Raw genomic sequence first — 23,904 nt, 5'->3', positions numbered from 1 at the left:
GGTTGTCACCGAGAAGAGCCTGGTTCCATCCTCCTGACACTCCCCCTTTCTATATCTGTAAACGTTAATGAGGTCTCCTCTCAGTTTCCTCTTCTCCAAGCTAAAGAGCCCCAGCTCCCTCAGCCTTTCCTCACACGGGAGATGCTCCACTCCCTTCAGCATCTTGGTGGCTGCGCTGGACTCTCTCCAGCAGTTCCCCGTCCTTCTGGAACTGAGGGGCCACAACTGGACACAATATTCCAGGTGTGGTCTCCCCAGGGCAGAGCAGAGGGGCAGGAGAACCTCTCTGACCTACTGACCACCCCCTTCTAACCCACCCCAGGTACCATTGGCCTTCCTGGCCACAAGGGCCCAGTGCTGGCTCATGGTCACCCTGCTGTCCCCAGGACCTCCAGGTCCCTTTCCCCTACACTGCTCTCTAATAGGTCATTCCCCAACTTATACTGGAACCTGGGGTTGTTCCTGCCCACATTCCAGACTCTACACTTGCCCTTGTTCTATTTCATTACATTTCTCCCCACCTAACTCTCCAGCCTGTCCAGGTCTCTGATGGCAGCACAGCTTCCAGTGTCAGCCACTCCTCCCAGCTTGGTGTCACCAGCAAACTTGCTGACAGTCACTCTGTTCCCTCATCCAAATCATTGATGAATATATTGAACAATACTGGCCCCAGCACTGACCCTGGGCACTGCACTGGATCCAGGCCTCAACTGGACTCTGCCCCATTGACCACGACTCTCTGGCTTCTTCCCTTCAGCCAGTTCGCAGTCCAGCTCACTACCCGCTCATCCAGACCACACTCCCTCAGTTCAGCTGTGAGGATGCTGTGGCAGACTGTGTCAAATATGGATACCATAATTAATATCCTAAACTCTTATCTGGAACAAGTAAAAAATTTCTCATACATTTGATGTTTGGAGTCTTTAGCATTAAATTGAATAGGGATTTAAAGAACAAATTATTTTTAGTTCTTTCCCTTTAAACATGAAAGTATGGAATTTTTCTTTTTTTTAGCTATTCACTGCTCTGGTACTCTGCCTAATCCTGTAAATCTTTATCAATGCTCAAAAGCAGTTCTGTTGGAGGGTGTTTGATTTCCATAATCCCCCACAACACAGACATTTGTATTTTATGTGAACTGTTTGAATCCTTCAAAATGTACAACAGGTGCCCCATGCCACGCATAACTGAGATGTAAAATAATATAAAATTAGCACCATACCACTGGTTATCTCCCATGTGTTTCTGGCTGCACTTTTTGGAGATAATCTTCTATGACTGCTCTTGTTTGCTGATGGTCCTTGTGGTGAGGTGAGCTGAAAATCTGGTTGTCCGCTCTCAGAGGTTTTCCGAGTCTGAATTTCAGGGCCTGAAACAGAACCCAGAAGCTTATGAAATGCCCGCAAACACTCATATTGTGTGCTTTTCTTACTTGAGGCACAGAAAACAACAGCATATGGAGCATTGTCCTGGGAAATAAACATCTTCCCAACAGCAGGGCAATCTTGCAGGGCAGCAGGAATATTGCAGTCATAAGAGAATAAAAATTCAACACAAGGTATGGAAGAAGTGCAAACCATGTAAGTTACAAAAAGTAAGCTTGCAAAAGTCTGCAAAATCATCAAGAACCACTGGAATAGCCCAGTTATATCCACGGCATGAGGGAAGGAGGAATATGTGTTTAACCTGTAGCTACTACCAGCAGGTGCTGATCCCTGGCTCAAACACAATACAAATACCTGAAGCAAGAATAAGCATTTATTCCATCACATACAGGAGAACAAGCCATGATTTAATATAAATGTCTTCAGTGATAAACAAGGTAGATAAGGGATTAGAAAAGCAGAAAATGAATCTTACATTCTGAAGTCAGAACCATCCAAAAATTCGGGCAGTTTGTGAACTCTACATATTCTTTGCTTTACGCTCTTACCATTTTGACTTACACCTCCAGCTGTCTGGTGAGTATTCCTTTTGCCTCCTTGATCTAAAGAACCATTGCATGGTGAGAATGACAGCTCCCATCTCTCAATGTCTTCTACGGATTCAGTTCCCTTTCCTGAATTCTGAAGTTGGCATGATCTATTGCTTTTGCTACTCCAGGTCTTTGTTACCTTGAAAGACATTATTTTCTTAATGAAAGACAAAAATGTAACAGTTTTCAAAATACTCCAAGGCAAACACACATTTTGAATTAAGCTTATTTTTCAAATAAATGTTTCCAAATCTCTTTCTTTTTTTAAATATATCTTTTCAGGAAACTTTCTGGTAGGTACAGTTCTGTGTGCTATGTTCAGTGTTCACAGTCCAGTATCAGGCAGGGAATTTTTTCACTGAGTGAAAGTAAAACCAGGCAAAGAAAAACAAAATAAAATTCACTATCTGGATAAAACAACAGAGAAATGTGCAGCTATTCTTGGATCTCAGGAGTTCTTTCGTCTTTGGAGAAAGGAATCTCATTTTCCATCTTAGCTTTCCGTAAATTCCTACAGAAGAGTCCATTTCCCTCAGCTGGATCCTCCATTCATGGTGTTAAACTGGGAACTGTAGTCCCAACCAGATCCCTAAAACCTGCACGTGGTTTGTGGGCAGAGTGGGAGCAGCTGCTTTCCCTGGGATTGTAACCGACAGCAGCACACGAGCCACCGTACAGCTGCCGATCATGCACAGAGCGCGCAGCGGAACGCCGATTCTGTTCTGCATCACACATCTCATCGTAAGGAAAAATCTTTACAGACATACACAAAATTTCCCTAAGTCTAGAACAAAAAAAAAAATCAGAAAAATAAGAATAAGAAACCACAGTCTAATTTCAGTAGGAAGAGATCTCCACAGGCCTAATGCTAAAATTACATCAGTCTGTTCCAGTCAAGTTTTATCTCTGCTTGTCAATCCCGTTCTTGTAGAAGCGGTAGCAGCTTTGTTGTGATCTCAGCCTTCTTACCTCTCCAGACACCTTTGTATTGACTCTTCTGTTTGAAGATGGAGGTGGCCCAAGGATCTTTGATCCAAATGCGATATGTGATACATCCCGAGTTTTACTGCTGCGTATATTGCCTTGTTCTCTATTAACCAAGCTACCTAAGTTAAGAAAAATAAGAGGTTTAAGGAAATGTTACAGTACTTACAAAGAATAAGTATTAATACTTACATCAAATCAACTGAAATAAACCACTACTGAACATAGATAAAAATTACGTTCCTTCACAGCACAATCGCTAGAAATATGAAGAAATAGCAAAAGCACATTTTATAAAAGTGCGTCAACACAGAAGCAACAAACTTCTGGCCTATTACACAGATATATTTCTAATGCCCTTGCCTTAGAAGTTTATTTAAAAAGGAGCTATTTATAAACAACAACAAAAAAAAAGCTTTGCATGATATCTTTAGAACGTCAATGAAAACCAAACTTGCGAGAGGAAAAACAAGTCTAATTAATAAATAACAGAATAAATAAATAATAACACAAGAAAACTGAAGCAAGACTCTCAAGGTATCACTCACAGCTCAGTGGAGAACTATTTATAATGCATTAGACACCAAATATCATAATTTACTATACTAATAAGCACAGAAGCAGCCACTTTCTGCCATTACCTTCTTCCCTTTTTCCTGGTGTGACATTTGGTTGCTGCTAACAGCTGCCATTTCACAACATTAGATGACCTGTCTTGGTTTAACATCCATTTCTTTAATTTGCTGACTATCTTGGGATGTTGTTAGCTCCAATTAGAAAAGCTGATTTGCATGAAAATCTCTGTTTACGAACACATTAATTGACTGCAATTAATTACCTACATCTACACATAACAGTGTGTTGATGGCATAATGAAATAATACATGTAATTAAATGAGACTAAAAATAATTTGAGCTTTTGGTTATCTGCTAAACTTTGTTTGGCAGATAAAAAGAACATTTTCCAATTAAAATGTACATAAACACACCAAAGCTTCCATTTTCAAGAAGGCAAACTTCTGAAATTTGGAAAACACGTCTGGAAGAACACGTTATTTTCATAAGATGGGATTGAAAATAAAGGTTAAAGCTTGAACTGAAGGCATTTTATTTTCATGCAGGTCAGGGATCTTATAATTAATTATTTTACTCTAGATAGCTAATGGTTACAAATCTCAGTAGTCCAGACAATAAAATCTGAGTCTTATTTTAAATGAACATTCATTTTTCTGTTTAGATATATCATTCATACTATTGCATTCATCTAAGTTTTACAGTCCCTCGTATTCTGACAACCCAGGCAAGAAGTATTGATTGTTCGATACAGCCCCTGAGAAACTGAATTCCAGAATTTTCTCTGCTATTTCAAAAACCAACTTACAGTCAAACTTCCCAACAGAACTTTGGCTTGATCGCTTGTAGGGCAATAATATTTGCCCTTTAATATCACAAAATTGGTACTAGTGTGCAAAATAAAGCTGAACGTAATTTAAGTAAATATATGATGGGTCTTACCCGAAGCAAAAATTTAAACCCTCTCCTATAAATGTCCGCTGGTGTAGGACACAGGCTGCCGTTACTCAAGAGGTTATTAATATACGAGAGCAGAAGTTAACAACTTGAACACACGTCAGCACGGTAGCTTAGTGATGACCATCAAATCTTTGAGTTTTGGTTTTTTGGTTGTTTTTTGCTTGTTTGGGGTTTTTTTTCCATATATCAGTAAAAGCAGAAGAAAATCCTTTAAAAAGTATTTTCTTAAACGTTTCATATTATCAAGGCTGTTCCCAAAGAAATACTTCATACAAAGTTGATTTTTCTTTAGAGCGCTACACATTAAATATGATTTTTGGCTATAATCTTGTCCTCTATAATATTAAACTTCACCAGTAGTTACCATTCCCTGTAACTTATCTTATTCATTTGGTCAATCCTTTGCAGAAGTATTTCCAGAGCATTTTGACAGAAATGGTGGAAATGACCATTCCCTGAATTCAAACACTGAGGATGAGAATCCTCAAGCCTGAGAAAGCACTAAAGACAGCGGAATAAAAATGTAGCTTCCTTATCGACAGCACCACTTCTAACATCGCCTATGCTGGAGAAGATGTCTTGGAAAGGGATCCTTTAACTGATTTGCTTCTCCAGACCCACTTCAAAGCTACTTCAGACCTACTTCCTTCTCAAAAGATGCTCTAACTGCCCTGGTTTAGTATGATGAATCAATGACTCATAAAAGCTGGTACAGAATAAGGGGAAATGAAAAACTTCAGTAAGACACTGCAATTATTATATGGGTCAAATTAAAGGCTTAATCTTGTGTCTTGTACAGAAGCCAATAACAAAGGAGTAAAGACGATGCCTATAGTGAGATTTCACCTGTGTGTTTTTGCAAGCTCTAGAAGTAAGAAGTTTATGTACTTCTCAAGTTTAAGCTGAAAGTAACAATCAATTCAACATTTTATAATAAAAGAAGTTAAATTATCAGTTCTCCATGAAGGACATGAATCAGAGCATACAAAATATTCTCCTTCGAAAATCCATTATAACCCTCTTTTTTTAAGAAGTGCCTGCACATATTGCAGGATATTTACTATTGCAAATGGATCTACAGAAACGGGATTTACAAAACCAGTAATAACCTGGGAGCGTAACAACCGAACGGCCACACTTCAATTTACATTCAGAAGACATGCCTCAAATATGATTATAAATCCAATGTTTGAATTAGAATTTTTCAGGCTGCACACAGATCTCAAACTATAAACCAGAAGTGTCTATATGCTCGTGATATTGCAGCTATGCAAGAGTTTTCATGTTTAAGACACTGGAACTCTTAATGCATACTTTTACCAAAAAATCCATTATTTGTACACATACTGTAGGATCATAATCACAATATTTTAATACAACACACCCGTTTCTTGCGCCGTCACTGGATGTCTCCTGCATTTTATTTCTGGCTTGTGAATTTTAGTGAGGTTCAGCACTTGCGTAACTTGCGGCACGTCCGTATTTAGCCGGCAGGTTCGAGGAATAGCATCTGTGGGCTCACGTGGCATAAACGGAACACACAGATCTAGAATCAAAACACATGGGCTTTACTTCACTCAGATGACACGATGGCATTAAATTCAACTGACATTATTTGTTAGATTACTTATACTATAGTTCATAGGGTGGGTCTGAACTTAATAGATTATGGTCATTTGAAAGATTTGCTGCAATTATCCACGTTTAAGGCAATAAGCATGTAAATTTTGAAGTGATACTATGTATTTTTTTAGGCAAAGAAAATGCAATACATTTAAATTAATAAATATCCACAAATGGCTGGAATAGTCATAATAGATCAGCTTCTTTCATCTGGCAAATGAACAAGCAGAACAGAATCACAAAATACATTTTCTTAATTTTTATTACAACTCAGCTTTAATTCTGATATTGATACCCTGATTTTCAGACAAAATGAACATCTGAAAATGGTATTGATATCAGTGGGAGTGAAGTAGCAAATAGAGAGTCCCATACGTGCAAATAAAAATTTCACAAGCTTTAATTCCAAAGGTTGGACACCATTACGCTTTTAGGACAGACTAAAAAGCCATGAACTGATCTATTCTTGGGACATCAGGCACTAGTAGAACGTGATCTGATTGTCTCTGCCTTCCCTTTGATAACCAACATAGACTAAGTTTATGATAGTTCTTCTCCACAAAGAAAGATATTCAGAGTCAGAACAATTCCTGATGTGATGCAAATTCATTCCAAATTTTATAAGACCTGAATATATTAAGTTAATGAACGTTAGCTTCTTTTCCAAGGATAAGAACACATAACCCCCAAACCAAACACAAATAACTAATCAAGTTTCGAGATGCTAATAGAAAAAAATCAAGTGTCCCACATTACATTTTATTTTTTCACCAAGCCAGAACATTATTTACCACTGTAAGGCAATACTTAGTGATAAAAACTCCAACGTAACCTCAGGATTACTATGGAAACCTGAAACTAGGTATATATAAAGCTTGTATGCCCCAATGTCATGGCGCAGATAAATTCTTCCCTATCTATCTCAATGATCTCATACAGAAATAATTTCTTACTATAGGTGGTTTCTCCTTTCTACATGCTATCACTTTAACAATGCAAAACATATTAAGAACACACACATTGCACCTTGAAATCATTGTTTCTACCACCAAGGAGGCTTAAGCAGAGAACTTGACCCTCATTACAAGTTGCAATGTCATTGCAGCCAGTGGGACTCAACTAACTGGTCCGATCATCTGAGAGGAAACAAGCTTTATCAAATCAGGATTGTTAACTCAAAGTTAATTAATAATAACAAAAAAACTACTATTGTTTTTCTGTCATTGAGTATGACAAATAGAGTTATTTTAATACAGCCAAACTTTGAGACTTGCCTAGATAAAGAAATGCGTAAGTATACAGAAAATACTAATGCCCACCAGCTGTGTAATAATCACGGAATTAACAATCCAGTCATTAAAAGTGCGATATTCTACCATGTATACAGTTCATTAAAGCTGTCTATTCATTATGCTAACTACATTTTGGAATTTTGGAACCAATTTAAAACATTTATGCACATTTCAGAAACCGTTTAGAACAGAAGAGAGAAAATGAACCAACAGAAAAAAAGCCTGTGAGGCCACTACCTCCACTTTCTGCTAAGACCTCACCAGATTCTCTCTGTAGCCATTTTTTTAATTAATATTCTTCCCAACCTTACCAACACACTCTCCCTTATTGGTTTAGGTTTTCCAAATAGAAGATATGTTTTGTTAAGTTTCCAATACTGCCACCTGTCCCTCCTTCAGAAACCAGGATTCTTTTTTCAGGTGTGTTCCTTCAAAAGCCACTAAACAAAAACTGGAATGAAATCGAAGCAGAACTGTACCTAGGTTGCCTCTAAAATAAGAACGCACTAGCTATGCTTTTATAAATTCCTCCTCTATTACTGCAAATATCAGCAAGGAATGAAGTTCTCCCCCTTGGAAAATAATGACTCAGGATTATGACGCTAGTTTGGAGACTGGGAAACTTCTGACCAATATCCTGCTCTACTACAAATATAATCTCTTTTTTCACCTCATCACCAATAGTACTTTTTCAATGAACAAGGACACATTAGGATAAATGGACTAAAGATCACAGAAAGATGTTTACGATGGTTTCACAGCTCTGTTTCATTTAATAATGTTTTGTTATAGTTTTGCCTTGAATTATTTAAAGAAGAAAGCTTTCATCAGCTGCTGATGTCCAAAAGTAAGAAAACAAGCAGTAAATGCTGCTGAGTTGGGGTATTTATCTTTCCTTTCAGATACTCTCTTATTGGCCAAAACCTGATTTCTATCAGCATATTATAACCTCATTAACCCAAGCTCTCTACTTGATAAATCTTGCTAGAATATTTTCAATAAAATACCTCTAAGGATATAAATGTTTAGAACAGAGGAGTACACATATATTTAATTAGTCACCTGAAGTTCAACGCTATCAGATTTAATATGCTATAATACCACTTCATTTTTCATGAACTCATGTAATCTTTCAAATTGCCAATCTGATGACTAAGAAGCTTTTGATTTTATAATACAAACAGTTTTGATTAAGACTACATAGTAATTACAACACACCATCTTCCTCAGCTGTGTCTTGTGGCTTGGATTTTAAAGTGAAGATCTTTCTCAATTTACAGTTAGCTGAAATAATAATTCCATCCAAAGACTGGAAGACAGCTCCTCCAAATATTTCACTGGTGAATGCTACCAAGTCAACACACACATTGCACCACTAGAAAAGAGAAACAATACTCTTTAATAAAACCCAAACACTAATCATTGCAGAAGAGTATTTGTGTATAGTTGCCTAGAAATGAAGACTGTGTAATATTAGATTCTCATAGACTGCGATCCTCAACACATCACTTTTTGATAATAAAACAATATCGCTGTATTCACACTTACAACAATCACTTACACAAACAAATTAGTACGTATGACTTAGTGACTGCGAGCCCAAATGAGCTCTAGCATACCCACAGTATGTTTTGCAGCTATTTCGAGGTAACTTGCAAGAAAATACATTTATTGAAGGTTTTCTGGGAGGTGGGGTGGGGGTGAAAAGTTATTCAATGTATGTTGTGGCTGGAGGTGGGAGAGGGGAACAGGGAGAAGCTGAAGCTACTGTTTTATTTTAATCAGTTTGACATATACATTGTTTGACATATATCAGCATCCGGAAGAACTTAAAACCTGTGCAAACAGCCATCAGCTACAGTCTACCTGCAGCTCCTGTGAATGTGACTGAAGGTCAGTACAGGAGAAGATACACATGAACCGGAACACTATAAAGTATCAGGGACACAGAGAACTATATAAAGGCCGAACAGACAGAAATGACAGATAAACACATCACAAACAACATTAATCTAGGAAAATGGGAACGAACTCCTAATGTTACAAGACAGGCAGAAGAGTAAGTAGGATTAAGCGGTTCTGATACCATCCAGTAAAGGGACATTCACATGGACCTGGCGGTGGCCTGAGCTGAATTCTAAAGCAAGCAGTAATTTCAACAGGTCTATAAACCTACATAAAACATTCCTGATAAAAAAATCGTGCTCAACTACAGTTCAAGGAATATTCCCAAAGTACCTACTATATTGCGTTTGATCATAAACAGAGGAATTTTTGCATGCAGAGGGGTTACAGACAACTCCTTGTGGACTGTTGATAAATACAATCTTCTTTTAATATTTCCTAAATCAGTTACCCTATAAAAGAAAAAGTGAGAGAGAATGGAACAGATCTTTGTCAATTCAATAACCAAGTATTTCTGGGTGAACACAAGAGTATTCATACACAGAACCTTTATGTCAGTGACAGCAAATATAGAATCTGAATGACTACTTTTACAAGATGAGTAATAAGATCTCTTGCTCAAATTCAAACTTGGTGGCTATATTCCTGCGTATATAAAATCACTATACATGCTAATTTTATTTCAAAAGTCTACACTCTTTACTAGATTTCCATAGCCCTTCAGACTGGGAAAGAATTTGATTTGTACAAATTGAGAACCCGGTAGGCCAACAGTCACACTTGTTTCTGCCTCTTAAGCTTGTGTTATCTTGGGACATGCTGTCACCTGCTGACTAGAAAAACATTATTTGATTCTTTTCCTAAAAGGCCTCTGTCATTTCATATGGACTGTTCCTCAGCTTCAAAGTAGCCACAAGACATTGTCTGTCCGTTTAACTTCCAGAGCACATTATCTTCAAATGTGAATTATAACACAGAAGTTTTATCCTACTCCCTCCTGAAAATTATTAGGTACCTTAGCAACAGAAAGGCCATTAGTAAACATACAGCTTAGTTACATTCTGAAATGCAATACAAACTACGTTCATTTAGATAAAAATCCACACATTTCTATCAGAATCTCTCATAAGTCTAAAATAAGCTGCTCCTTGGGATGCTATGTATGCCGTAAAAAGCAGCAAACCATAGATATATAGTTATGATCACATCTAACGAAATTTAAAACAAAAATATTTATATTCTACAGGTGAAAGCAGGTGAAACATTTGAAGAACAGGCAAAATTAGACAACAGATGGTCTTAAAATTCTGTAAAATAATTTATTTCCTTGGAGAAGATAATTATTTGAGAGCTGCTGTAACTTTCAGACTTTCCAGCTACTTTGCTTCTTGGAAAATAAAAATAAAACAAGAGTTTTATGAAACTTTTTCTGAAAGAATTCTGACAAATGGAGTTAGAACGTTACAACCCAGTTGTGAGGTGACTCAAGAGTTCTTGTGGTGAAACTTAACCATTGTTTTTGTTATCAGGAACACAACCTATGTTAAACGTACAACGGCAAGAAACACCTGCAGCACATATTTGATTTTCAAAGATGCATTAAAAACCACCACCAACAAAATCTATGTAGGAGTTAATGTATTTTTATGATGTGTGTGCTCGAGTATTTATATCGAAGGGTCAGACATGTGATAGAAAAGTAATGAGACTATGTTGAGAAAAATGAGGTAGTCAACAGGAAAAATCAACCTCATTTATAATAATATTCCTATGATCAGCAGGTGCACAACTCTCCCAGCTATGGTCATTAACAGCATTCATTTCACACTTAACATCTACATTTACAAAGCATTTGAAAGTAAAATTACCTTCCAATTCAATTTTCAATTTTATTTTATACCTTCAACTTTGATTGACTATTCTCCTCACAATGGTAACTATAGTGAGATTGCAAGTAAATGGCAGCAGCTACCCAGGAGTACAGATAAACTCATCTTCTCAGATTACCTATTCACTTTGCTTCTGTATGTGTAAGAATTTATAACCATTTGTTAATGTTCAATTCAAGGCTTAAAATGAACTTAGAAAAAATGATGCTGGACTATTGAAGGGATGCTTCATTTATCAGGCTCCCTTGTTCTTAAAATGGAAGTGTTTTTCTCCTCATAAATGACTTAAACTGGAAGTTTACCAAATACGAAAGCAGGTATTTCATTGATATTGCTAAGCAAAGAGAAAGTCCCATACAATTTATTATTAATGGAAATCTCTCTGTATCCTGATCAAAATCCAGATAGAATTATCTGCTAAAGCTTTACTACTATTACGTTGGTATATTATTGTACTTAGCAATTGCAGAGACATCAAAACTTCTCTTGTTCTGCTCCAAGCAGCTCACAACCTCTGCAGGCTACTTAGACCCTAAGACTTTATGTACTGGGTAGATGTCGATACCACGTCAGTTTTCTCTGTTTTAACCCTAGCAGGATATGACGGGGTTCATTTTTTTAACTTTCTCGCAAGATACTGCAAAAAGAGATTATCACCAAAATAAGTGAAGATAACATTCATATTCTTTAGCCACCTGGATCTCCGGGTGTAAGCAATTTCTCAGTGTTTCAGGATGATTTTTCAGCACAAACATTGTCCTTTCTTCATTTCTTCCTTACCCTAGGGAATGTGTCCACTGACAAAATTTGAACCTATAGCTTTTAAAAGCAGGTGTGGTTTCTTTGTTTCTTATTCTGACTTCTCCCCTTCAATAACTGAAAAAATGTGTCCTGGTTTTGTTAAAAACAAGACCGGTTCTCTTTTAGTGATTTTTCTTTCAGCCAAGTTCTTCTAGGATGCTGTACTTGGTGCTGATAGGAGACCAACGGAATGCTGAAGACGCTCCTGTTTAGATTTATTACTATGGTAGCAAAGAAAGACTGATAAGTTTTCCCCCGTTCCGTTGTGAGAGGGGCGTGTTTGAGGAGGGGTGGATGAACAGGTGACTGGAACTGACCAGCAGAAGTATTCCATCCCATAACTGTCATACCCCCTACATCAGAGAGTGATCACAGGGTCACACTCTCTTCGCCCATGCCCGGCATCCAGAGAGGCCCCTGTCTGTCTGTCTGTCTGTGATCCACAGGCCTCAGGCCCTGCACCCTGCACCCAGGTTCCGGTTGCTGTGCAGCCCCGCCCGTGACTCCAGGGGCCTGAGCTGCACCTGGAGCCGCCAGCCCCGCACACCCAGCTCTGCTCTGCTGCTGAGTGACCCAGCTCCACATCCAGCACTCCAGATTGGGTTTGTATATATATATATATATATTTTCTATTTATTAGTAGCATTAGTAAAACCCTTTAAAACTCTCCAACTTGAAGTCTAAGTCTCTCTTCCTTTCCTCTTATCTTTCTGATCATCTTTCTGATCTAAAGGAAAGGCTGGTGGGAGGTAAAGGGGATAACAGGGAGCATCTGCCAGGGTTGATTGCCGCCTTGCCTTAAACCGCAACAAAATGAGAAATTACTCCCTTGAGAATGTTCTTCTTTACAGCTACAAAACACCCAAGGGGAAAAAAAAAATCCAACAAAAGAGCCTCTGCAAATGACACATTAAACACAGGCTACAAGCACTGAAGGAAAGCAGAGTTCAATGTCTGAGAACGTTCTGGATGGAGCACATACTCAGTTCTTCAGATAAATTTTAGTACCCATCTGTATCTGTTCAACCAACACCAAGAATCACAAATTCCTTGATTGATACCTTTCAAAAGTAGAAGTGGAGCAAAGATTTTCATAGAGGCATAGATGGGTGGCAAGTACCCGAAAGAACCCAACTCAATACAACACTTTAGAAAATCTGAATTCCTGTACCTGTCACTAAGTCTCTGCCATCTGTTTACAAAATGCCTACGAGAAGCAAAGCTATGTACTTGATTTCTCTTCACTGCATGACTTATCCTGTTTGTTTATCCTTTGAAGATTTTCTCAATGTTCAGGTTCTAAAACCATGGTAGAAATTCAGCATGCCACAGAGGAATAGATAATGTTACCAACATGCTGCAGGTCACAAAAGCCCCCTAACACAAACCACTGAGACTAAAATACCTGCATGGATTGTTATAAATCCACTGAGGAATTTTAATACACACTACAATTCACACTAGCGTATTTCTGGTTAAAATAAAATATTCCAAGATGACTCCACTTATATGAAGGTACAGAAGATAACAAAATTACCCAGCAACATTAAATAACACACCGTCCTAAATTTATGAAATAGATTATTCACATCATAATGAATGCTATTTCTCTACTACAGTATAGCTGGAACGATATTTTCTCAGCATCTCATTTTGTTCTCTTTGACTTGAACCTACAAGAGTTGTTTCCCCTTCCTCCCAGCACAAGAAAATCAAGAAAAGCTGACACCTGTGGGTACAGACGAATGCAAAGTCACAGAAAGACAAATAAAAATACAAATCTGAATTAACTTTACTTAGTTGAATTGCATATCATTCAACCTATCATTTTCTTGCAGGGTTTTTGATGGCATATTTCTCTTGTTAATCCAAATCTTCCGTGTTCCACGGGCTACAAAGCTGAGCGGGTTGTGCTGGTCACATACAGCTGGTGCTACCGGGGGGGGAATGGTGTCCAAAGGCTGACAACTGCCTGAGTTTAAAACTGTATTAAATCATTTCACATCAAACTAATGAAAAAAAGGTCTGCTTCAACTGGCTATCTTTTATTACAGCATGGACATAATTATACCAATTGAGTGCTCCAAATTGAACCAAAAGGTCCTGGAATAGTTATTTATAAATTGTTTATGAATTTTCAGGACACCCTTACGAGCCAAGATTTTCATGGTTGATAAATTCATGTCCCACTTTTTCAAATTTTTCATCAACTTCATGCGTGATTTTTAGAGCTTGTGCTGTCTTCAAAGGAATGTCACTGTTTAAAACATCCAAAAAATAATGATCTCATTAGCTTAATTACTTCTTATTGACTTCATAAGTCACCATGCTTTAATGCAAAATCTGCCACTGCAATTAATGGCTGCAATCAGGCATTCACTTTACATTAAGTGTTCGAGGAAATTTAATGCATCTTACAGTAACTCAGCAGAGAAGTCTTGTCCCAGTGGCACAAGAATCTGAAGTGTCAGAAACTGCTGGATCAGTCCCACTAGAAACAGGGAGAAAAATGAAATACATGTGCTGTGTGCGTGCAGATACACCATTCACCATCAAGCATTTCAGTTCTGTACCATCCAGATAAGCTCCTGTGACACTATTTCCCAGTGTTCACACAACATATGAACGCGAGAAACACCTGAAGAAAACCAATTCAAACTGCAATAAAAGTGTTGTTTTTAAAGTCCCTTATGTGGAATTCTCATGGAAAGAAAAGGATTTTTTTTTTTAAATTACAATTCTACATTCTGTTCCAAGAGTACGTAGACACCAAATATCCCATAGGAACTATAAAATAAAGTAATACTTTCCTATCAAGATTATCTTACAGTTGTATGAAACTTGCTCTCACATTTGCGACAATGTACAGCTTATTAAACAACTTCAAAAAAACCCCTTGTGTAAAAACGCAATCCAGATCATTATAACAATATTCAGTGGAAGCTTCTGATATTAGAACAACAACAAAGGAGCTTATCTGAGGGAACAAACTCAAGTAATCTTTCAGAATTTAGGGAAAATACCTAGTACTTTACTTCTGATATATTTTACTTTACTTTTATTTTTGATACATAAAAGTAAAAATACTATAAAAAGTAAAATGAGAAAGGGGACAGAACTATTCCACATTCTGTAATGCCAATAGAATTATTGGCTTCAAGCGCTGGATGGAGTCAGAAGTGATTTGCCAGCCATCAGTCTGCTGCTAAAAAGCAGTTTTACTGCTTTGGGTAACTGCTTTTTAGTAACTGACCTGCTAAAAAGTGAGTGAAGAAGCACTTTGCTAATGCTGAATTACACGCAAAGTAAGGGAGAAAAATGTAAGCTTTGCATTCCAATAGAAGACCGATTTAATAATCTGAACTGCATCACAGACATTTAATTCTTTGATACTTACAAGTTTGTTTAGTTTCCTTTGGCAGCTGCATTTTGTTGATTTGACTGCTCCCTTCAAGCACAAAAACAAAGCCTTTTACATCTTTGTCATATTCCTACAAAAAGGAACAGCAAACAAACGTAAGAATCCTGATGGAACTCTTCTCCTCACAGCCAACCGTGCTACTAACATGCAAAGCTACTTGGTTTTTTTTTTAAATCACAGATGACGGGTGGCACTGCATGTATGACAGTAGTTGAAATATGATGGTAATAATGTCATCCATAGAAATATTCCATTTACTTATATATTTACAGAACAAATATTGCTGACAAACAGGACTCATGATCCAATGGGCTCAGCCTGATCCATCACTTATCAGAACAGCAAAATTACTTCCTAAATATTTGAACTATAAAATTACGCTGTGACCAAGCCAGTCTGCAAGCAGGCATAAGAACTAATTTAGTCTGTCATAAAGGCAGAACTGCAAGCGACAACTCCACTGCCAGGTCAAAGCCCTCATTACCATCTAATTTAAAGCTTCATTCACATTTTTCTGTTTTATATTTCAAGTTTTATAAATTTCTTTAAAAACTTACTTTCCATATAGCTGATGGGCTGCCAAAAAGCTTCCATTTTGCTCCTGGGTTCTTGCCTTGAGCACTGAATATTTCAACAAATGGGCCACCCTATGATAAAATGGTTTAAAGATACATGATCCAGCCACAGGTTCAGCCCAGAATCACCAACAGGTGAGGTAAGTCCATAAGAACAATCCCTCCTCACATCAGGCTGTTACCACAGTAGTACCAGCAATCAGTCAGACAGCAGAATATTACTAACAGCTTCTAGATAATATAGCAATGCATATAGTCAATATTTGGCTTTATTACAGGATCAGAACATAAGGCTGAAGGAATACCATGGAATATTTTAATTAGTTTGTAATGTCATTCTCTAAAAAGCAAAATTATTGTAAAAATTTAAAAACATACTGGAGGTTAGTAATTTATATTTGTGTATGGCTTATTTCTACAGCTCAAACGAAGCTAGTTTTAAAGCATACCCCAAAAAAATTTGTTAGATATTGGATGTTTGTCTGATTTCCTATGCAAATAAAATATACACAATCTGTCCACATACGTGCATATGTTTGGCTCTGTCTACACATGTGAGCATGTCAAAGACATTTCCCAGTAACTTTTCTACTAGTTACCAAATTGCAACCTGATTTGATCAGCTTGTGAAACCACAAACATTTTCTGTATTTCTGAACCAACTGAAGTGGCTCCACAGATCAGACCCTACCCATCTCACCATGAAGAGCTGTCCTGGTTTTGTTAAAATACAACTTTCTCTTTTAGTGAATTTCGCCTGTCAGCTGAGGCTTCATATGAGCTGCATTTTCCTGGAGAACCAGATCCATGTTTTGGTGAACATAGCAACGGAATGAGAAGTTATTGATAAGCATGGATGGACATCTCCAGAGGGGCAACGAGAAACTGGTGACCAAGAAACTGACCAACTGTGTATAACATCCCATTCACGTGAATACTTCATATAAAGTGGGAGATCACGAGGATCTTGCCCCTTTTTTCTTCTTTTCCCTTATGGCCGACATTAGGAGAGGACCTTGCGAGTTGTCCCTGCGAACTGAGGCCCAGTGACAGACTGAATCCAGCTCCGGTTGGCTGCAGAGTCCAGTCCAGGACTTCGGGTGCTGGCTCTGCAGTTGCTGAGACTTTCAACATTGGTTTTGTATATTTTGTATTATTTTCTCTATTCTTATTAGTAGCATTAGTAAAACATTTTTAATGTTTCCAACTCTCTTCTCTCTGTCCTTCTTTCTCTCCTGATCGCCTGCCCTGAGTGGGAAGGGGGGAGAGGGAGGCGCAGCGGGGAGAGGAAGTTAACAATACATCTGCCAGGGTTTGATTGTCACCCTGCAATCTAAACCCTCGACAAGAGCTAAGGACTGTACTCATGCTGCAGTCGTCATAAGCATCATCAAATTAATACTGGAAAAAGATTATGAATGCCCCTGCCAGGCGAAAACTCCTTAGACAGAACATCCCAGAGTCTAACCACAGGCTCTCGGGGAGGCAGCTTTAGCATCTCTGCTTAGGGAATTATTTGCTTCAATATTCTTCACATTCGATGTCACAAAAAATGCGACAGCTGATGTATTCAAGCCTGTAGTTTCATAAGAATCTTTTTCAGTTGCATGGTTGACCTAATCCATCCTTACAACTCCACCACTCCCTTCTCATTCCTCCTTCCCTGCGCTCCCCGGTTCTCTTTATGCTCAGCTGCCCAAACTATTGTAAACAAGTCAGAATGAGGAAGAGGGGTGAGCAGCCTTGCCAGCAAAATAAACGTTCCTCAAAGTAGGTTTACAGAGAACATCAGCGCTGCACCGTATATGAATTAGGTGTTTTCCTCTGCCCAGTCACGTTGCTAATCCCAGCAACTACACTTACTGAGTTCTAAGGAGATTCAAAATGGCATTCCATAAACCACACTTATTTAATAGTTTTTAAATTTATAATGGATTTAAAAAAAATACGGCATACTATCAGTTTGAAAGTTACCTGACATATTTGATGACTAAAGGATCAAGCTCTCAGAAAGTTAAAAGGGATTCTTAACTGCAGAGCTATATGTGCTTGTAGCAAATCTTAAACAATTGGCTTTTTATCGCCTATTTACAAGTACATTTTCTCAATAATTCAGCGCTCAAGTAGGACCCGATCTGAGGTTCAGCTGAGATTGCTGAACACACACTGATAGGAGCAGCTGAGCGAAGCCACTCAGTGCCGCAGTGGATGGGCTGGATCTCCCGGGTGCTCCAGGGGCAGCAAGAAGCTGTGAGATGTCACAGTCAGTCAGAGGGGAGTATGGGGCATCTTTTGGGGAGCACAATCCTGCAAAACCAACAGCACCCAGGCAGCAGTATCAGAAATAGCATATAAAGCTGAGATAGCCCAGGTAACAGCATCAGAAATACCAGTTTTGGGTACTGATGTAGGACATCTGGCAGCTGGGGTGGGTTGCTCTCTTGGGAGGGGATCAGTGCAGAGAAAGGGAGGTGAATGATGTGACCAGCGTTATCACAACCCTGTGCCAGACCAAGAGAATAAACCAACCCCCTTTCTGATTATACTTCCCATGTCAGGGTGGGAGCAGCCACTTTGAGTTCCCCATCCCACAACAACAAAGACAAAAAGCCATTGGTAACATCACGCTGGTGTCCATTCTAGACCTGACAGCATCGGCATCTGCCTGCTGTTCCATAACATTTACATTAAAATACTGAATAATGAAACAGTTCAAAACGTTTCCGTATCTGGATTTTCTGCCCCCTGGAATAAGCCACTTTAATTGAGTTCTCTCAGAGGTGAAATGAAAAAAGGTAAGAAATAAAACTATTTCTGGTTTACCTGATATTGATTTTTGAACATTTTCCAGCTTTCACAGGCAAAAAATAATCTCAGCTTCTCAATCAGTCAGGACACTTACAGACTACACTGGAAAAAAACACACACATAAACTTTATATAGGGGACAATAAAAAAAGCTTATAATGAAACCCCATCCATATTTCAAAAGATAAGAATACTATTACGACATACTTTTTATGAGTATAGAATGTATACCAGCTGCATCAGAGTGCTATCACAAAGGAATTAGGATCAAAAAACAAACATTGACACTGTCTTGGAAACATTATCTTTATGCATCAAGTACTCAGCACTGCCTTTCCTTATATTCCAAGTAAAACTACTAATTTTATGTCAGTCCTTATCTTTAACAATGAAGGTTTCCTAATTCCTTAAAAATGCTTGAAAATAATCTTTAATACACATTGTTTATTATCCTTTGTTATCGAGTGCCCACTGGAAAACATTCCACTCCATTAAAGAGCAGCTTAACATTTAATATAGAAAAAGAGAAACATATGGAACAGCTGCAATAGAAACCACTCCATCTAGAGATACTTGGCAGAGACTTCTGAGACAAATTATCTTCTCTCACATGCAGCATTCTTCTTTAGGATGATAAGACTCAAACCAAGCACTTCAGTTATTTGAGGGCTGCTTAAGTCAATGTGAATTAAGAGATGTCTGAAGCTGGAGAATCAGAACAGTAAAAAGTGAAGTGACTGATACGGGAAGCCTCCCACATCCCTTTGATGCTGCTGAGTGTCTGCAGTTTCACCCAAATTGAACAGAAAGTGAAGGGGCCCTAAACATAAAAGGCAGTGGTCAGTCTGCAAAGACAGGTAGAACCAGAACAGGGGACAACGTTCACCTGCCCCGTGAAAAGAGAGTGCTCATCAACTCAGTAAAAATCCTTTCACAAGAAAGTGTCTCACATTTATTTAATATACTTTATGTCCGGTGCTTCAGTTTGGGCACAGACCCCTTTTAATTACTAGATTTTTTTGAACCTGAAACCATTTTATTAAAAGATAAAACCAATATGCTGACCAGGAGAATATAAGTGTGGCTGCTCATAGACAACAGTGTAATTCCCAAAATCGGAAAGGGACAAAAAGTTCAACAAAATCTACAAAAAGATAAAAGGCTGTGAATGAACTAGAAATTCAGTTACCTTATGCATGAGTTCATAAAGGATTAGAGTAGCATTCTATTTTAAAAAGCATATAATCATTAATTCAGGAAAACATGATGAAATCTGTTGATGTTTTAACCATAATTATTTTAATCAGCAACAATTAATTTATGCCTTAAAAGTCGTCTGTAAATAAAATTAAAAAGTAAAACATTCAGATATTAGAAATCTATCCCATGCTGCTCCCAGAAACACTAGCTCATTTTATACCTTCTGGTTATAAGGAAAATGAAACTTAGGAGCCATAGCGCTGGTAAGAGTCTTGTGCTGACTATAATTATATAACATATTTTGGAACAAACGTTTACTGTGTAGTAAGTGGAAGCCAAGTTTTACCTTCATTACCATACCATCTTCCAGGATGGAAAGGTTAAAGCCACTTAACAAGGTCGACAGCTACTGCATTTGCAGACATGGCCATAGTCAGAATCACACGTAAGACACAGAAAGTAATTCTTTGTTTTCTTCACTGTTTTCACATGAAGTCCACCTGACTTTCCTAAGAGCCAGCCCGCTAACAGCAAATCACACCAGGTTTTGAAGGAAGATACCAACAGCTCTGGATACAGTGTGAGTGGAAACCACCTTGATATATTAACTTGGGTTCAATACTGTGCTAACAGACTCAGCTGCTCAGCGGTGCTTATTACATTGGCTTGACACCACTAATTTATTTCCACCTTGTATCGTATGGAAATAGCTCTTGGGTGACTCTGAGCACAGAATAAAACATACATGCATTGGTAAAACACCATGAAGACACGCATCTATATCACACAAAAGAAAACTTCTGCTTTTAATGAGTTCTTAAATTTCAGTGGAGTAAGCATGTATCCGAACTGAAAGGTTCCCAGACAAATGATATGTTTAAGATTGAAAAGATCAAATAATTAAAGACTTTCATAAAGGAAAGGGTGGAGATATGTAAGAAGAGATTATATCTAGGAAGTACATCACAGTAAAAAGAAAAACTGTAGGGTGACCAACACTTACTGAAGGACTAGAAATCTCATACCGTCACTAGAAGCCTTCAAATTGTCAAATAAAGTTCACTCTTACAATATGGCTTAAAATTTGTAACCAATGCAGCTGTTTTTTAAACTGACACACACAGGGTAAGCCAGGTTATTCACTTATCCGTTTTATCCAGCCTCAGAAAACTGCTGAGCCTTGTAAACGTCAAATTCATGACAAGAGGGCTCTTCCTAACTTTAGTGAAAGGTAAATTAGACCCCAAGTTTGTAAGCATTTGTGTTGGGACAACTCACTCATCTCCCCATAAACACATCAGCAACACAGCTGTTTCTTTTTTCATAATGGCAAAAAATACTGCAAGTGACAACACGATACGGTTTTGCTCATATATTGCTTACTTGTAACTTTCCAATTTCCATTATATTAAGATCAGAAAATACCTTTGCTATTAAGACTGGTAGCTCCTAAAAACATTAAGTGAATGACATTTGCCATGTAACTAGTGAGGTAATATGAAAAGGTGCTTTCATTATGCATGAGGTATCACTGTCTTTAGTTATAGTAACCTATGCTTAAAAACAAGAGAGAATGGGTTGGAAAACTGATAGTTACAGTATTTTTCCCCTTTTCTTCTTTCCTCCTCCTAGTCTCTTCAGAAATTCTAAAAATCTAGAGGGCTTAAAATCCAGAGGAACTATTTTAGAAATATCAACAGCATCTTGAATTACAAGTCCTCAATTTTTTGCATATTTGTCAAACAAATAGATATTTTATGACATCTTTACGGAATGCCATAAAATAGCAGTTCTCTCATTTTTTCAGTCACAGATCAAACTTATTCTTTTATTGCCCTGAACCATGTATTTTAGTACATCTGTCCAACCAAAAACACAGGCTTAAAGTGTCAGTCAATGACAAACCATCAAGAACGCAGGTCATAAAGTTAAGCAACAATGGAAGATATTGATCTTTGGAAGAACAGATTCCTATCAGGGTTTACCTTGTGAAGTCTTGATTTGTGCACTGATTTGATCATTACTTACACAATGTTTCCTACGTCAAAAATAAAGCAGCAGCAGCAGTGGAAAGGGCCCTCTAATCCTTCCATTACACACACCCCTCCATCCTATGACATCTTATGTATATTTTTTCTTCAAAATGGAATGTTTCCCTCTGAAACATTTCAACAATATTTCGTGCTTCTGTAGCCCCACGATTCAAACCTTTGGTCTCTAGTAAGTTACAAGCAAAAGAGTATTTCACAAATAGCAAATGCAAACAGACTTTTGTGCTTGTTTAAATTACTTACACTACACACTGTTCTGGCCCCAAGGGAGACGGAGATGGACAAACTCACACAGTCCTAAAAACCTTCATAATCATGGTTAGCCCCTTGACTTAAAAGGGACTATTTACATCAGCATATAAATACATTTTTCTGTTTAACATCCCAGTGCTGAAAAAGCTGATTTTATTTAACATTTTCTATTCCAAAGTCAAGCATGAAGCAAAGCAAAGTGAATATGCACCTACCAGTGATTTGCATTGAAAAAATAAATGAGACAAATACACTATTTTTGGCAGGGAACACAGGCTCAGACCCAGAACCATTAATACATATAGCTCCCCATCACGGGCCCAAAGCCAGAGCTGATTTATGGCCGGACACACCGGCGAGAGCTGTTCATCACCCACCAAGGGTTTTACCATCTTCCAGACAAATGAATTCCACCCACTGAGTATTTAAAGCTGGGTTTGTAACACTGCTATATATTTTTTCTCAAAATACAAGTTGACATAATACACGGGCAGAAAGCCCATTAATGAACTACCCCAAGACTACTGGTGCTCCCAGGTGAAAAGCAGCACAGGTCTGCACACAACTCCCACGATTAAGAAGGAAAAAAAATAAAGCTTTTAGCTTTAAAAAACTGATCATAAAGCTTGAAAAAAAAAAATAAATAAAGCTTTTAACTTAAAAAACCTGACCACAAAACGTTCAGACACGAGCACCAGCACCCCCGCACCCCCGTTTCCCGGCGCCACGGCCACGTCCCCCAGCGCCGGGCGGCTCCCCGCCCCTCCGGGGCAGCCCTGGCCGGTGCCGGCTCCGCTCCGTCCTCACCGCTCGCCACGGACACCCGGGGCCGCTCAGCCCCGGAGCTCTGGCCCCCGCCAGGACCCACCTGGGCGAGGGTGGCCGGGGACGAGGCGGCACCTACGGAACGGGCGGGCCCGCCCAGCACGGAGAGATCCGGTTAAAATGGCGGCGCACGGGGCGTGTCTCGAGCCGCCCGTCATGGCCGGCGCCCGTTACCTGCGACTTACGTCCGGCGGTTCGGGTTTCATTGTCTGTGGATCTTAAAAGCGTGAGGCGTGTATTTCGCTCCTTGGACTCCCCCTCTACTCCAGTTGTGGCCCCTCAGTTCCAGAAGGACAGGGAACTGCTGGAGAGAGTCCAGCGCAGCCACCAAGATGCTGAAGGGAGTGGAGCATCTCCCGTGTGAGGAAAGGCTGAGGGAGCTGGGGCTCTGGAGCTGGAGGAGACTGAGGGGGGACTCATTCCTGGGGATCAATATGGAAAGGGGCAGTGTCAGGAGGATGGAGCCAGGCTCTTCTGGGTGACAACCAGTGACAGGACAAGGGGCAATGGGTGCAAACTGGAACACAGGAGGTTCCACTGAAATCTGAGAAGAAACTTGTTCCTGGTGAGGGTGGCAGAGCCTGGCCCAGGCTGCCCAGGGAGGTTGTGGAGTCTCCTTCTCTGCAGACATTCAAACCCGCCTGGACACCTTCCTGTGGAACCTCAGCTGGGTGTTCCTGCTCCATGGGGGGATTGCACTGGATGAGCTTTACAGGTCCCTTTCAGTCCCTGATATTATGTGATTCTGTGACCGCCACGGGCCACCAAGTG

General features: G+C 38.9%; 1 protein-coding gene across 5 annotated transcripts in view; it reads right to left on the bottom strand.

Annotated features, from left to right (window-relative positions):
* CFAP20DC (CFAP20 domain containing) overlaps positions 1-23,654 on the bottom strand; it is a 52,773-nt gene extending 29,119 nt beyond the window's left edge. For 2 of the 5 annotated variants that reach the window (XM_071813292.1, XM_065845668.2), the window contains exons 1-11: positions 23,177-23,269; positions 18,822-18,908; positions 15,981-16,070; positions 15,400-15,493; positions 14,421-14,493; positions 9,650-9,764; positions 8,626-8,782; positions 5,877-6,038; positions 2,945-3,081; positions 1,934-2,132; positions 1,223-1,369 (exon numbers count right to left, since the gene is read on the bottom strand). In XM_071813292.1, coding sequence (XP_071669393.1) covers positions 1,223-1,369; positions 1,934-2,132; positions 2,945-3,081; positions 5,877-6,038; positions 8,626-8,782; positions 9,650-9,764; positions 14,421-14,493; positions 15,400-15,493; positions 15,981-16,070; positions 18,822-18,842 — 1,195 coding nt within the window. In that variant the 5' untranslated portion in view covers positions 18,843-18,908; positions 23,177-23,269. Of the gene's footprint in view, positions 1-1,222; positions 1,370-1,933; positions 2,133-2,944; positions 3,082-5,876; positions 6,039-8,625; positions 8,783-9,649; positions 9,765-14,420; positions 14,494-15,399; positions 15,494-15,980; positions 16,071-18,821; positions 18,909-23,176; positions 23,270-23,307 lie in introns of those variants that run through there. The other 3 variants (XM_071813293.1, XM_065845670.2, XM_065845669.2) reach the window with 3 other exon arrangements.
* Positions 23,655-23,904: the final 250 nt, after the last annotated feature.

Source organism: Patagioenas fasciata, chromosome 10 (assembly GCF_037038585.1).
Source record: "Patagioenas fasciata isolate bPatFas1 chromosome 10, bPatFas1.hap1, whole genome shotgun sequence".
In the NCBI taxonomy this organism is placed as follows: domain Eukaryota; kingdom Metazoa; phylum Chordata; class Aves; order Columbiformes; family Columbidae; genus Patagioenas; species Patagioenas fasciata.
The sequence above is the reverse complement of the archived record's forward strand: the minus strand, read 5'-3'. Positions and strand labels throughout refer to the sequence as shown.